This window comes from Moschus berezovskii, chromosome 20 (assembly GCF_049115385.1).
Source record: "Moschus berezovskii isolate FMDL1 chromosome 20, NW_MosBer_1.0, whole genome shotgun sequence".
NCBI classification, from domain to species: Eukaryota; Metazoa; Chordata; class Mammalia; order Artiodactyla; family Moschidae; genus Moschus; species Moschus berezovskii.
This window is the reverse complement of record NC_142479.1, coordinates 74,274,231-74,289,867: the sequence shown is the minus strand read 5'-3', so window position 1 is coordinate 74,289,867 and position 15,637 is coordinate 74,274,231. Positions and strand designations below refer to the sequence as shown.

The 15,637-nt window shown below is 42.2% G+C and overlaps 1 protein-coding gene across 4 annotated transcripts in view; it reads left to right on the top strand.

The window, feature by feature from the left end:
* Positions 1-15,637, top strand: part of HELZ (helicase with zinc finger) — a 160,285-nt gene that overhangs the window by 32,630 nt on the left and 112,018 nt on the right. For all 4 annotated transcript variants that reach the window (XM_088829420.1, XM_055408786.2, XM_055408785.2 and 1 more), the window contains 2 exons: positions 2,829-3,056; positions 6,199-6,235. In XM_088829420.1, coding sequence (XP_088685546.1) covers positions 2,847-3,056; positions 6,199-6,235 — 247 coding nt within the window. In that variant the 5' untranslated portion in view covers positions 2,829-2,846. The remainder of the gene's footprint in view (positions 1-2,828; positions 3,057-6,198; positions 6,236-15,637) is intronic.

The following is a 15,637-nucleotide window of genomic DNA, read 5'->3' as shown; positions in this document are numbered from 1 at the left end:
AGCAGTGTATGAGAATTCCAGCTATTCTGCATCACTGACATTACCATTATTTTTCATTTAGCCATTCTAATAGGTTGGAGAAGGCAATGGCAACCCACTCCAGTACTCTCGTCTGGAAAATCCCATGGACGGAGGAGCCTGCATGTAGGCTGCAGTCCGTGGGGTTGCTAAGAGTCCAACACGACTGAGCGACTTCACTTTCACTTTTCACTTTCCTGCATTGGAGAAGGAAACGGCAACCCACTCCAGTGTTCTTGCCTGGAGAATCCCAGGGACGGGGGAGCCTGGTGGGCTGCCGTCTATGGGGTCGCACAGAGTCGGACACGACTGAAGCAACTTAGCAGCAGCAGCATTCTAATAGGCATATAGTAATATCTAATCATGGTTTTAATTTGTGTTTCTCTGATGGCTGACGCCATTGAGCATCTTTTCATGTGCTTACTTGCCATCATTATATCTTCTTAGTGGAGTATCTTCTGAAGTCTTTTGCTCAGCTTTTCACTGGGTTGTTTTCTCACTCTTGAGTTTTGGGGCACTTCGTGTGTCTGGGTGCACGCCCTTTTCAGGTATTTGCAGTTGGTTTTCTCTCAGTCTTTACCTTTGTTTTTCATTCTTCTAATAGCATTTTTCAGAGAGCAAAAATGTTTAATTTTGATAAAGTCGATTCCATGCTTTTTTCTTTTTTTGTATTATACTGAGATGGAAAATTTTTTAAATAAATTTCTATTCTATAAAAGTGGTAAAACGCAACTTAGTGATGGGAATGTTCTCATAAAGTTGACTTTTGGGGAAGGTGTGAATTTTATCATTTTCTGGGAAAGTGGTGCTAATTAATATACTTCTTAGTTTTGGGACCATCTAGAACGTTTGCTTAACAAAAGGATGCGATTGGTTTAGGTTGGTGGGGTCTTCACACTTTTTTTATAAAAAATGGTAATTACTAGCTGGTCAGGAGAAGGAAATGGCAACCACTCCAGTATTCTTGCCTGGAGAATCCCAGCGATGGGGGAGCCTGGTGGGCTGCCGTCTATGGGGTCGCACTGAGTCGGACACGACTGAAGCGACTTAGCAGCAGCAGCAGCAGGTAGGTATACTTTCATAATGCAGAACTATGTAGGAATTAGTCCTTAAGACTATTCCAGGGTTAAAGTAGTGATACATTATATTCACAATTGATGCTTTTGGGAGTGTCTTCAGTTTCTGCTCCACTGGAACATCATTAGAACTCACAGTCAGTGTCCCAGCTAAAAGTGTGAGCTACATCAGAATGTCTGGATTTGAATCCTGCCATTATAACTGTGGGTGAGCAACTTCTCTGTGCTTCAGTTTCCTTATCTGTAAGTGGAAATGATAATGACACCCACCTTGTAAGGTCATTATGAGGAAATGAGATGACACAGTATACATTATATCAGCGGCGTCTGGCACAGTATACATTCAGCAAATGGCTCTTGCTATTGCTTTTATTATTATTGCTGAAATAGCTTTATGATCAAATTATTTAAACAAATGTTTTGGAATATTTTCAATAGTCAAGATAACCACTTATCACACTAAATCATTTTTCTTCCATTTTTTTCTCTTTATACTTGTTATTATTAAAATGTCCACATTTTTCTCTTTATACTGTTTATTATTAATCAGTAATTGTGGCCTAATTATCATGTATATATACACTGTTTTGTAAGAGAACTATCAGTTGTTTTTCACATCCTGTGAGGTACTAATCAGATAGGTACATACACATCAATTAGCTTCCCGCTGCCTGAAATAGCACCAAAACTGGCTTAGGCCAGAAAGAAATTTGAATTCGGCTCACCTAACTACAAAGTCCAGGCACAGCAAGCTGGACTCAGGACTCAGGTGAAGTTGTCGGGGCTCAGGTTCTCCCCATGACTCAGCTCTGCCTTTTCCTGGATGGACTTCTGTTGTTGGCCTTGCTTATAGAAAAATGACTGCAGCATATCCACCCCCTGTAGCCTCTCAGAGTTTAGATTCAGAGGGACAGAGCACCAGCCTCTTTCCCAGAAGCCTCAGCAAAAGTCTCATGATATCTCATTGGTTCTTATGGGGTCACATATCTGACCTTGAGCCAATCAGTCCCTGAGGTTGGGGCTATGAGACTCAGATTGGCCAGTTCTGGTCACATGACACCCCTTGATTTTCTTTTCTTTTCTTTTTTGGTGGAGCCCTCTCTTCAGGGGCCACATTTCCTCAGAGTGGGGGAGAGGTAATGACTCAGAGTGGAATCATGGGCTTTTATTACCAGGAAAGGGGATGGATGGATACTGGGTGGTCAAACAGCTTAATGTGACATTAGGCTCTTTTTTAGATATGAAGCAGATCACAGGAGTCAGTGGATTTGGATTAGAATTTTGGTTTCTGATTCCAGCTTTTTTGTTTGTGAAGTTTTTGGTATTGGTGGGAAAAAAATCCCACGCGATACGGACTTTGATTCTCTGTAGCCTTGGTTGCAGAGTTATTAGACTGAAAGTTGGAGGTTGTATGGGAAGCATTTCTTCACCTTCTGGTTATAAAAGAAAAGAGAAGCCTCATGGCTTGCTATGTTTTGTAATACTCAGCCTCATGTTTCATTTATAAATTTGTCTCATTTATAAATTTGATGTATTGTTGGTGGTGTGATCCTGACTTGAAAAGTATAGATTTTGTAGCATCAGTAGCTGCTGCTCAGCTGTGACCTTGATCAAAAAGCTGGTTGAGAGTAACTATTCAGATAAATAATGAGGCCAGCTGAGATAGGAATGGGGCTAGAATTTATAATTAATAGGTGTTTGAGACCTTCTCTTGTTCTTTCTCCATGTCCTTAGGATTTTTGTCCCTGAGTCATGGAAGACAGAAGAGCTGAGCAGTCATGTGAACGAGCATGTGAGTCCCTGAAGCAGCAGGACTATGAGATGGCCCTGCAGCACTGCACAGAGGCCCTGCTCTGTCTCGGCCAGTGCTCCGTGGCGGACTGCACAGGGCCGTGTCCGCTGGAGATGGAGAGCATCAAGATCGAGAGTCTCCTGTATAGAATTGCCTCCTTTTTGCAGCTGGTGAGTGGACAGCGTCACTGAGCCAATGGAGCACTGTGTTAAGTGGCCTTTCTCTTTGGTTGGGCACTGCTGCTGGCCCTCCCCTCTGCAGACCGCCAAATTCTGGGCTGGGCGGTTATGTGAAGGGGCTGGGGATCGCCGAATATCTTTGACGGCAAGCAGCTGTGTTTTTAAGACCTCGAAGTTTTAGTGCTGTATAGCGTTTTTGGCTATCTACTCAATTCAGCAAGTATTTATTGAGTGCAGACTATGTGGTGGACACTGTTCTAGGTATTCGTTTTACGTTGGTGAAAAAGAAAGATCCCTCCTTCATAGTACTTTTCCTAGTACTGTGGAGGGGCAGGCAAGAAAGAATGCGCATTGTAAGTAAACACTTGGGATGGTTAGAAGGTAACAGTTTGCATGAAAAAAGACATAAAGTAGAGGGTTAGGGTTAGGCTATGATAGGGCTGCAATTTTTAAGTTCCAGGCAGAGGGAGCTGTCAGTGCCGACTTCCTCAGGCAGGGGCATGCCTACCTCATTGGAGGGACAGCTCTGGAGTCCGCTGTGTGGGAGTAAAGCACACGATGAGGCAATGCAGCGTGACTACATCCTGTGGGGTCTCCAGGCCCCTGTGAGGTCTGGTTTCTGTTCTGCTTGAGGCAGAGCACTCTTGTGGGATTTTGAGCGGGGCAGTGGCGTGATCTAATATAATAGCAATTATTTGGTCTCTGTGTTGAGAATAGAGTTTAAAGTATAAGGGTTAAGAGTAGACGCAAAGAGACTAGTTTGGAAGCTATTAGAATAATCTAGGCCAGAGATTCAGTTCAGTTCAGTTCAGTTCAGTCGCTCAGTCGTGTCCGACTCTCCGCGACCCCATGAATCACAGCACTCCAGGCCTCCCTGTCCATCACCAACTCCCAGAGTTCACTCAAACTCATGTCCACAGAGTCGGTGATGCCATCCAGCCATCTCATTCTCGGTCGTCCCCTTCTCCTCCCGCCCCCAACCTTTCCCAGCATCAGAGTCTTTTCCAGTGAGTCAACTCTTCGCATGAGGTGGCCAAAGTATTGGAGCTTCAGCTTTAGCATCAGTCCTTCCAATGAACACCCAGGATTGATCTCCTTTAGAATGGACTGGTTGGATCTCCTTGCAGTCCAAGGAACTCTCAAGAGTCTTCTCCAACACCACAGGCCAGAGACTAAAAGACGCTTACTCCTTAGAAGGAAAGTTATGACTAACCTAGATAGTATATTAAAAAGCAGAGACATTACTTTGTCAACAAAGGTCCATCTAGTCAAGGCTATGGTTTTTCCAGTGGTCATTTATGGATGTGAGAGTTAGACTATAAAGAAAGCTGATTGCCGAAGAATTGATGCTTTTGAACTGTGGTGTTGGAGAAGACTCTTGAGAGTCCCTTGGACTGCAAGGAGATCCAATCAGTCCATCCTAAAGGAGATCAATCCTGGGTGTTCATTGGAAGGACTGATGTTGAGGCTGGAACTCCAACATTTTGGCTACCTGCTGCGAAGAGCTGATTCATTTGAAAGACCCTGATGCTGGGAAAGATTGAGGGCAGGAGGAGAAGGGGATGGCAGAGGGTGAGATGGCTGGATGGCATCACCAACTCAATGGACATGGGTTTGAGTGAACTCTGGGAGTTGGTGATGGACAGGGAGGCCTGGCGTGCTGCGGTTCATGGAGTCGCAAAGAGTCAGACATGACTGAGCGACTGAACTGAACTGAACTGAGGCCAGAGATGAAGTGGCTTATTCAAAATGGTAACCATGGAGGTGGTGAGAAGTGGTTTGGTTCTGGCTATAATTTGGAGGTAGGATGAAGCAGATTTCCTCGTGTATGGAAGGCAGAGAGTGAGAGATCTAGAGCAGTCGTAGTTCACTGACTTTGACTTTTTATGTCTGAGTGGTTGGAAGAGTGGAGTTGCCTTCCACTGAGATGAGGATCTGTGGATGGGGAGCAGGTTTTATGGGAAAGAGTTCATTTTGGACGCACTGAGTTTGAGATGACACTTAGATACCCAGCCAGAGATGCAGAGTAAGCAGCTGGGTGTGCCTGTGTGAAGTCTGGGCTGCAGGTGTTACTTTCAGAGTCTGTGGTCTGTGGATGATAAGAGCCTCAGGCCTGGGTTAGATCACTAGGGAGTGAGTGTAGGCAGAGAGGAGGAGATGACTGAGGACTTGGTCTTACGGCACTGGTTTAAGATTTGGGGAGAAGAAGCAAAGCATCCTGAAGAGCAACCCATGAAGCTAAGGAAAACCATGAGAGCAGGGTGTCCTGGGAGCCAAAGGAGGAGAACCTGTCCAAATGAGCAGATGTTCAGCATGTCCATTGCTGGAATAAACGTGGAGAATTGAAAATCGACAAAAAATGACAGTGTATCTAAATGGGTGCATGTAAATATATCTGACTGGTGGCAGCCACTGGTGATTAACATGGAGTGGGGAGTGAAAGCCTGGTAAGAGAAAGTTTGAAAAAAGAAAGTCAGATGGAAGGAATTTGAATACGTGATACAATTCTTGAGGAACTTTGCCCCATTGAAGCGCGCGCACACACACATACACACAAAGGAATGGAAACTAGTGGGAGAAGTGAAGTCAAGAAAAGGATTTTTCCAGATGAGAGAAATAAGAACTTGTTTGTTTATAGGACTAAACTGAAAGAAAACAAAAAAATTAATGATGTATGAGAAATAGAAGAGGCTTGCCAGAGTGATGTTCTTGAGTAGGCCATGGGGCATATCTGCACAGGTGGTAGGACTTGGCTCTGCCTGGGACAGGTGGGAGGCAGGAGGTGGGCAGGGAGTAGGCAGTCAGGGTGGTGACCCTCATGGACAATCTCTTTGCAGGATAGCTGTTGTCTCAGCAAAGTGAGTAGCTGAGAATGAGGATGGGGTAGGGGGCTCTGCTGACTTGAGGTTAGAGGAGGTGAGAAGGAGGGAGTAAATGGCTAGGGAAGTATGCGGTGAGGTTTCCTTGGAGAGGATTGTGTGATCCTCAGTACATGAGTTAGCCTTGGTCTGTGAGTAGTAAATTTGCAACATTAATGATTAAACTTTGAAACAAAGCTGCAGCCTTTTGATAAAATCTCTGTTTTAAGAGGCCTTGAACTACTTAACTTTATCTTGTATCTTTTATTTTGCAGAAAAACTATGGGCAAGCTGATGAAGATTGTAGGCATGGTATGTTTAAAAACAAGATTCTCTTCTGCTTTGAAGATTTTGGTTTCTTTCATTGAGCAATGTCTAAAATTTGATTTTTTCATATACTGATTTCAGTGGTGATTTTAACATGATAAAACCCCACTTTGTGGCGATGACTGATCAGGGTGGCTTTCCTGGTGTGATGGGTGTGCACGTGAACATGGTTCCCACTCACGAGTGGTGGCATTGCTGTCACTCCCTTGGGAACACTGATAATGCCCTTTGAAAGTTTGTGAGTATCTTCAGTCAACAAACAGCTATCTTTTAAGAACTATAACACATAACACACATTGATTAAAATGTTAAGCTTGGATAAATTGGAACGCTGGACCTCTGTCTCCTACAATGTTTTTTTCCCCTTCATTCGAAGATTTTCTTTAGAAGAGACTGACTAGAATGCTCTTTGGTGCTTTTTCCTGTTTTCTTTTGGTCAGGAAATTGATTAATAAGATTCTTGCTCTCTGGGTGCTCGTAGACTGGAAATCCTTCTCTCCGAGATTGCTGCCGTGCTCTCGAGTGAGTCTAGGAGTGAGCGGGAGAAGGGTTCTGTGCGCTCTCACACACTCTTGGTGAGAGTTTTGCACAGCTCAGTGATTTGGATAATGGAATGCTTCAGTTATCTAAATGGGGAGGAGGGCTGAGGTGTTTAACATAAATTAAAGTTCTTTTCCTGTTTGCTCTTTTGTGTCAAAACTTTTTCAAAGTCCTAGCTATTTTTGTTGTAAACCTTACAGAATGTAAATCTTACCTACTCCTGTGACATATTGGACACATTGAACCATTCAGTGACCTCTCTGTAAACCTTGCTTCATAGAGTTGTGCACTTTGGGAGATGACTGGCGTTTGAGAGATACTGAGTATAATCTTTGCTACCTATAGACGTTTAAAAGTTACTAACAAGCCAGAAAACAAGTCAAGTAACGTGGAGGCCCACTGCCCCTTCTCCCCTTGTGAAGAGGCCATGCCGTTGGTTTGCTGCGTCTGCTTCACCTCTCTCCATAGTGAGCACAAAGGCGTGTAATAACATGCATACATACATAGGGTTTTTTCTTCAAAAATTAAAAAAGAATTATGTGATCATAACAAAATTGCTTGCTTTCTTCCGTAGCAATATAGATCACGGATATCTTACTGAGTTAGTAACGCTCCAGCTCCTGCACCATAGTCCACGATGCAGATAGTCATCATTTATTCAGCTGTTCCCACAGGGGTGGGCATCCGCATGGTTCCAGTTTTCTAGTTTGTTACAATTCACCATGTAATAACCATGCATTGTTTCTCACTGATGCCTTTGTTTCTGTGTGGTAGTCTTAAAAGTTAGATGCCTGCATGAAGGAGTTTTAAAAGTTGAATGTCTTGGTTAAAATATACATATAATTTTAATAGACACTTTCAGATTAGTTTCAAATGCATGCATTTTTAAATAGTTCAGAGAAAAATTAATGAAGTAAACGTGGCAGAAGGTGACGACCTAAGTTTCAAGGATATGAATGTTTATACTATTTCCCTTAGTTTCTCATTCTAAATTTTTCATAATTTAGAAAATTATGAAAAATTCTCATATCTCATTTCACAGTCTCACATATCAGCAATGTGTGAGAATGCCTGTTTCCTGTGATCTCACTAACTGGAACCTCTCAGTCTTGACATTGTGACAATCTCATGTGTGAGAAATGACCTCTTTCTTTAATTTTCGCTTCCTTGAGTACTAATGAGGTTGATACTTTTCGTTTTTTGGAGACATACAAAGTCCCAGTAGATTAAATGACTTGTAAAATGTTGTGAAAGAGTAAATGTTGTTGGTGCAGGAGCACATGGGAGAGTGTTGGGTTTTTGTTCATTGTTTTACTTGGCGTTGTCAAGTTAGGTATTATTTTACGACTGCTGAATTAACAATATAAAAATTTAACCTGGAAACCTTGAAGATGAAGGCGAGGTCTGTTACCTGGATTGTGATCATAGTAACATGAAAGTATATGTATGTCCAAACTCACCAGATTGTATACATTAGTTATGGGCAGTTTTTGTGTACTGATTCTGCTTCTATAATGTGGGGAGAAAACCACTGTCTCAGATAAAGTTGTAGTGAAATGAGTGTATGCTTGTGGTGGTGGAGGGGGTAGTACGAAGCAGAATACAGCTTGGTAATCTGTTCATACCTTTGACCCACTAATCTCAGTTCTGGGAGACTGTCCCAAGTAAATATTTCAAAAGAAGGAAAAAATTGTGGAATGGTGTTCATTGCAGTGCTGTGTGAAAAGGGGGAAATTGGTTAGCTTGCAATGATGGTTCAATGATTACATTCCATGCATTCCTTGTTACCATTTATGTGATAAGTAAGAACATGGAAATGCTTATTTAATGTAAAGTTGTTCATTTGAAGTAGACATTTGGAAATATTGTCAAAAGTTTATGTGTTTATATTGCTTGTCGTGGAGTTCTGCTTTTATATATAATTTTTTCCTCTTCCCTTTTGGTAACTTTTTTTTTTGAAGTATGGTTGATTTACAGTGTTGCTTTAATTTCAGGTGTACAGCAAGGTTATTTTTATATAAGATAAAATACCATGGTTAGGCAGTCAGTTAGTAATAAAAAACAAGACCAGAGTCTCGGTCTTTGTTAATTATTATACTGGTTTGTATGCTGGGTACCGGAGCAGCGCCCTCTGCAGGCCCCAGACCTTGTTTGCATCTGATACACTGCAGGGTCCCTTGCTCTCAGTGTCAGCTTGCGTTCCTTGCAGCTCTCAGCAGGCCTCATTGCAGCTCCCCTCCCCGCTTCTCCCTCCACTTACTGCTTCTGTCCCTGATTTCACTTTCTCACACGGGGATGGGAAGCCAGACAGGAAGTCTTTGTCATGGAGTTACAAACTTTAAGTTCTTTTTCATTATGAAAAAGCTACAGGGAGAAACTAGGGGAAATAGGACAAGTGCTCACACCCTTGGAGCTCAGGCCGCCACCTTTGGCCACGCTCGCCTCATTAATTGTTTCCTGAACTATTTAGAAATAATTGTAGATGCCATGATATTTATTCCTAAACACTTCAGGATGCGTCTGTAATAAATAAGATCATACCTGTGTAACCACAGCATTATTATTAGCCTAACAAAGGTGACCGTAATTCCCTAATATCCAAAACCCAATGCATAGTCAGATTTACCTGGTTGTCCCCAAAATGTGTGTTTTTTTTAATGTCTGATTTGTTTAAGCCAGGAACTAATCAGAGTCATAAGATTTGAAAGTTGGAGTTCTGTTCAAATAAATAGATTCTGAGTGAGGACTCAAGGGCATCTTGAAAATAAGCTACACAGACTTTAAGTTCAGAGAGTTTAGTTCTGAGTTTGGTGTTGTGTTCTGGATAGTGAGGATTGTCAAGCCAGTGGCAGTGAGTACGTCTGATAAGTCTGTTTCATTACTTGAACATAAGGAGAACTTCCATAAAATAAAGGTTTTTCTTGTGCTTTTGAGATACTCATCATATAGGAGACTCACGTTTTTTACACCAACACAGTGGAGTGAGGTAGATGGAGAGGGTGAGCTCACACGGCCGTCTTAGCGACTGAAAGAGGCCTGCGCTGCGTGCGACGCGTGGGTCAGACTCAGTCCTTATAACGGCGGGTGCTTTGCTTACAGCTGCAAGATTCTTAAGCCCTCGCCGAGAGTGTCATTAATTTAAGAAATTAATACAAACAGGAGTTTGGGGCATCTATTGATATTTATTATATTAATACTTCCCCTGTGAAGTGATTCAGTAACCAAAAAGCCCTGTTGAATAGGTGCTCACTGTCCTAAAACTGTCCTAAAAAAGGCAAATTGATACATGATTGATTGAACCTTCTACACTTTCCTTTTTCTCTGAAGAGTTTTCATTAAATAGATTTTATGGTAATTAAACAGTTTTCTGGAAAAATAGTTAATAAGGGTAATAATATTTATTCAGAATGTTCTCTGTGCCAGACCCTCTGAAATGGTCTGTTTAATCGCATTGTAACGCCATTCCAGTTTTACCGGTGCTGAGTGAGATTAAGTAACTTCTTAGGTGCACAGAGACTGTCCAGAACTGGACTGTGGTTTGTTTGAAGTGAAGTCTTTTTGATCTGGAAGGCCGTGCTGCTTCTCTTTTGTCTGTCCTAGGCTATAATCTCTGTGTTCTTTGGAGTTTCATAGACATTATTCTGTTTAGTGTAATAAATTTGGGGGAGGAAAGGTATATGGGTATTTTATATTCTAGAAAGGATTAAAAACAAACAAACTGAGGCTCAGGGTGACATTGATAATCATTAGTAGAGTTGGACAAGAATTTGGATCTTTAAGCCAGGTTTTCCTATTGCCCAGACTTTTAAATAGTGGAGCAGTTCCAGTAATATTTCTTGTTCTTTAGATCCAGTCGCTGCAGAGTCATTGGAAGTTGCAAAGATAGTGCATAGTGGTCCATCCCATGTACTGTTTCCCCCACTGGTTACATCTTACGTAACCATAGTACAATATCAAAACTAGGAAGTTGACTTTGGTTCAATGACTATGTGTAATTCTGTGTCATTTTACTATGTGTGGATTCATGGAACCACCAGCACAGTCGAGATACAGAGCTGTTCCATTGCGTGAAGACCTTTTTTTGTGCTGCCCTGTATAGTTACACTTATGGTCGTGCCTCCCTGTGTAACCCTGGAAACCACTAGTCTGTTCTCCAGCTCTGTAATTTGTCCTTTTGAAAATAACACACAATAGAACCATATTGTTTGTGACCTTTTTAAGATAGCTTTTTCCCTCTCACCATGTATTTGAGATCCATCCAAGTTTTTGAGTGTATGAATAGTCCATCCATTTTTATGGCTAAGTAGTATTCCACAGCCCCTTCATTGATCATAGCCTTGTTGTGGTGAAGGGGCTTGTGTAACCCAGTGAGTCTATGAGCCACCCAAGACAGACGGGTCATGGTGAAGAGTTGTTACAAAATGTGGTCTACGGAGGAGGAAATGGCAACCCACTCCAGTATTCTTCCCATGAGAATCCCATGAACAGTATGAAAAGGCAAAAAGATATGACACTGGAAGGTAAGCCCCCTAGGTCGATAAGTTGTCCATTCTGCTACTGGGGAAGAGTGGAGGGCAATAGCTCTAGAAAGAACAAAGCAGTTGAGCGAAAGTGGAAATGATGCTCAGTTGTGGATGTGTCTGGTGGTGAAAGTAAAGCTAGATGCTGTAAAGAACAGTATTATATAAGAACTTTGAATATTAGGTCCATAAATCATTGGACATGGCCAATCTGGAAATGGCAACAGTGAATATTGACATGTTAGGAATCAGTGAACTAGAATGGATGGGAATGAGTGAATTTAATTCCGAGGACCATTATATCTACTGTGGGCAAGAATCCCATAGAAGAAATGGAATAGCCCTTGTAGTCAACAAGAGAGTCTGAAATGAAAATGACAGAATGATCTTGATTCTTTTCCAAGGCAAACTATTCCACATTACAGTGATCCAAATAAATCTATGCCCCAGCCACTGATGCTGAAGAAGCTGAAGTTGACCAGTTCTGTGAAGACCTACAGCACCTTTGAGAACTGACACCAAAAGATGTTCTTTTCGTCACAGGGAATTGGAATGCAAAAGTGGAAAGTTAGGAGATACCCAGAATAACAGGCACATTTGCCCTTGGAGTACAAAATAAAGCAGAGCCAACAGAGTTTTGTCAAGAGAACACACTGGTCACACCAAACACCCTTTTCCAACAACCCAAGAGACGACCCTACACGTGGGCATCACCAGATGGTCAATACCAAAATCAGATTACGTTCTTTCAAATTGTGGTGAGAGTCACTTGGACAGCAAGGAGATCAAAAGGAAATCAATTCCAAATATTCATTGGATAGAGTGATGGTGAAGCTAAAGCTCCAATACTTTGGCCACCTACTGCGAAGAGTTGACTCTTTGGAATGACCCCGATGCTTGGAAAACTTGAAGGCAAAAGGAGAAGGGGACAGCAGAGGATGAGATAGTTCATCACTGACTCAACGGACATGAATTTGAGCAAACTCTGGGAGGTAGTGGAGGACAGAGGAGCCTGGTGTGTTGCAGTTTATGGGGTCACGAAGAGTCAGACAAGACTTAGTGACTGAAAACGGTAACAAAGTGTCCCACAGCATGGCTGAACCACAGTTGGTTCTCCAGCAGGAGCCTAAGGCTTTGTGGAATAGGATCTCCACTCTCACTTTTCATTGCCCTTAATGCCTGTCAACTGTTTTAAGTAAACTTCTTATGTTTAAGTTGATGGGGATTAGAAAGTTAAATTATAAAATGCTAATTTTGGAATAGAATGAAAATCAGGAAAGTGAGTGACTATTTAGTATTTGAGTTAAGTTTGAGGACTGTTATCTTTCAAGTGTGCAGACTCCCTTTTTTCTATGTGTAGATGTTTGAGAAAGCAATAGTCTCTGAACTTAGGTCCTCTGAACTCAGTTGGAAGAGGCTCATCATGGTCGTATGACTGTTCTGTGCCTTTTCTTATTTATGCAGGGTGTCAGTTATAGTCAGAAGTGACAATATAAATTTATTTCATGTTGTTTTTCACTCATGGGATAACCACTGGCATTAATTTTATATTAGTTGAAATTATATTTATACTTCAAAAGATTTAAAATGGGTGGTAGCTTGCCCTTTAAAAATCTCAGTTAAAACTATACCAGAAGAGGGCGCTGAAGTCAAGATGGCTGTGAACACCTGAACACCGCGCTCTCCCCCAGGGCAAGGAAGGCAAAAGAGCAGCAAAACGCCAGTGTTTCTCCTTAAGCAAGCAAATAAGCCATGGAAACAGTAAGTAAGGGAGGGTCTTAGCACAGAACTTGCCACAGTCAGGATTTCCTCAGAGTGCTTAACAGTGGAGACGGCCAGATGTTGGCTTTTGACATTGAAATGAAGGCCGTGAAAGAGGTTAGATTTAACAAAAACGCAGTGAAATTGATCCTTTTAAGTAGAAAAAGCTTCTTCCAGTTTTTTGACAGTTAACGCAGATGAACTTTCCAGTAACTTTATAGCAAATGCATCGTGGAAATTAGAATTCTTTATGAAGAAGAGGTTGAAGTCTCTGCAAGCATCATATTCTCTCTCTCTAATGCACAGCCTTTGACTGTGTGGATCACAATAAACTGTGGAAAATTCTTAAAGAGATGGGAATACCAGACCACCTGTCCTGCCTCTTGAGAAACCTGTATGCAGGTCAGGAAGCAACAGTCGGAACTGTACATGGAACAACCGACTGGTTCCAAATAGGAAAAGGAGTGCGTCAAGGCTGTATATTGTCACCTTGCTTATTTAACTTATATGCAGAGTACATCATGAGGAACGCTGGGCTGGAAGAAGCACAAGCTGGAATCAAGATTGCCGGGAGAAATATCAATAACCTCAGATATGCAGATGACACCACCCTTATGGCAGAAAGTGAAGAGGAACTCAAAAGCCTCTTGATGAAAGTGAAAGAGGAGAGTGAAAAGGTTGGCTTGAAGCTCAACATTCAGAAAACAAAGATCATGGCATCTAGTCCCATCACTTCATGGGAAATAGATGGAAAAACAGTGGAAACAGTGTCAGACTTTATTTTCTGGGGCTCCAAAATCACTGCAGATGCTGATTGCAGCCATGAAATTAAAAGACGCTTACTCCTTGGAAGGAAAGTTATGACCAACCTTGATAATATATTAAAAAGCAGAGACATTACTTTGCCAACAAAGGTCCGTCTAGTCAAGGCTATGGTCTTTCCTGTGGTCATGTATGGATGTGAGAGTTGGACTGTGAAGAAAGCTGATCGCCGAAGAATTGATGCTTTTGAACTGTGGTGCTGGAGAAGACTCTTGAGAGTCCCTTGTACCGCAAGGAGATCCAACCAGTCCATTCTAAGGGAGATCGATCCTGGGTGTTCATTGGAAGGACTGATGCTGAGGCTGAAACTGCAATACTTTGACCACCTCATGCGACGAGTTGACTCACTGGAAAAGACTCTGATGCTGGGAAAGGTTGGGGGCGGGAGGAGAAGGGGATGACCGAGAATGAGATGGCTGGATGGCATCACCGACTCTGTGGACATGAGTTTGAGTGAACTCCGGGAGTTGGTGATGGATAGGGAGGCCTGGCGTGCTGTGATTCATGGGGTCGCAGAGAGTCAGACACGACTGAGCGACTGAACTGAACTGAACTGAATGCACGCAGAGTATGACAAGTACTTTTGCAAATACTGTTTTAACAGTGCCTTATGTGAAAAGTTCATTCAAGCATGTAGATGAAATAAAAACCTTTTATGATATGCTGGGGAACGAAGTTTCAGGTTTGTTTTTATGCTTATGTGTGTTGTCAGTTTTTACTGTGTATAATTTTATATTTGTATAGTGATGAGGAAGTTGAGGTATATTCATTGTGTGTCGCTTGCTCCTTGGAAGAAAAGTTATGACCAACCTAGACAGCATATTAAAAAGCAGAGACATTACTTTGCCAACAAAGTTCCATCTAGTCAAAGCTATGGTTTTACCAATAGTCATGTACAGATGTGAGGCTTGGACTATAAAGAAAGCTGAGCCCCGAAGAATTGATGCTTTTGAACTGTGGTGTTGGAGAAGACTCTTGAGACTTAAGAGTTCCTTGGACTGTGAGGAGATCCAACCAGTCCATCCTAAAGGAAATCAGTCCTGAATATTCATTGGAAGGACTGATGCTGAAGCTGAAACTCCAATTCTTTGGCCACTTGATGGGAAGAACTGACTCATTGGAAAAGACCCTGATGCTGGGAAAGATTGAAGGAGGGAGGAGAAGGGGATGACAGAGGATGAGATGGATGGATGGCATCACTGACTCGATGGACATGAGTTTGAGCAAGCTCCAGGAGTTGGTGATGGACAGGGACACCTGGCTTGCTGCAGTTCGTGGGGTCACAAAGAGTTGGACATGACTGAGCAACTGAACTGAACTGAAGTTGCCTCAGTAATGTCCAACTCTTCGCAACCCCATGGACTGTAGCCCACCAGGCTCCTCTGTCCATGGGATTCTTTAGGCAAGAATACTGCGGTGTATAGCCATGCTCTGCTCCAGAGGATCTTCTCAACCCAGGGATCGAACCCCCTTGCTTCTGCTTTGGCAGGCGGGTTCTTAACCACTCGTGCCACCTGGGAAGCCCCATGTTATTGAATTAGCTCTAAAATTTAAGCTGGAACACTGAAAATAAGCCAGGAAAAATAACCTGTTTTTCTATAGTATGAAAACATCCAGAGGAAAGTAGTCCAGGAGCCTTTACACTAAACTGCAGTTGAAGGAGAGTGTACTTTCAAGAATATACAATAAGATCTCAGCTTTAAAGTTTACTGTATACACAAGGGGTTGTGAAAGAGATAACAAA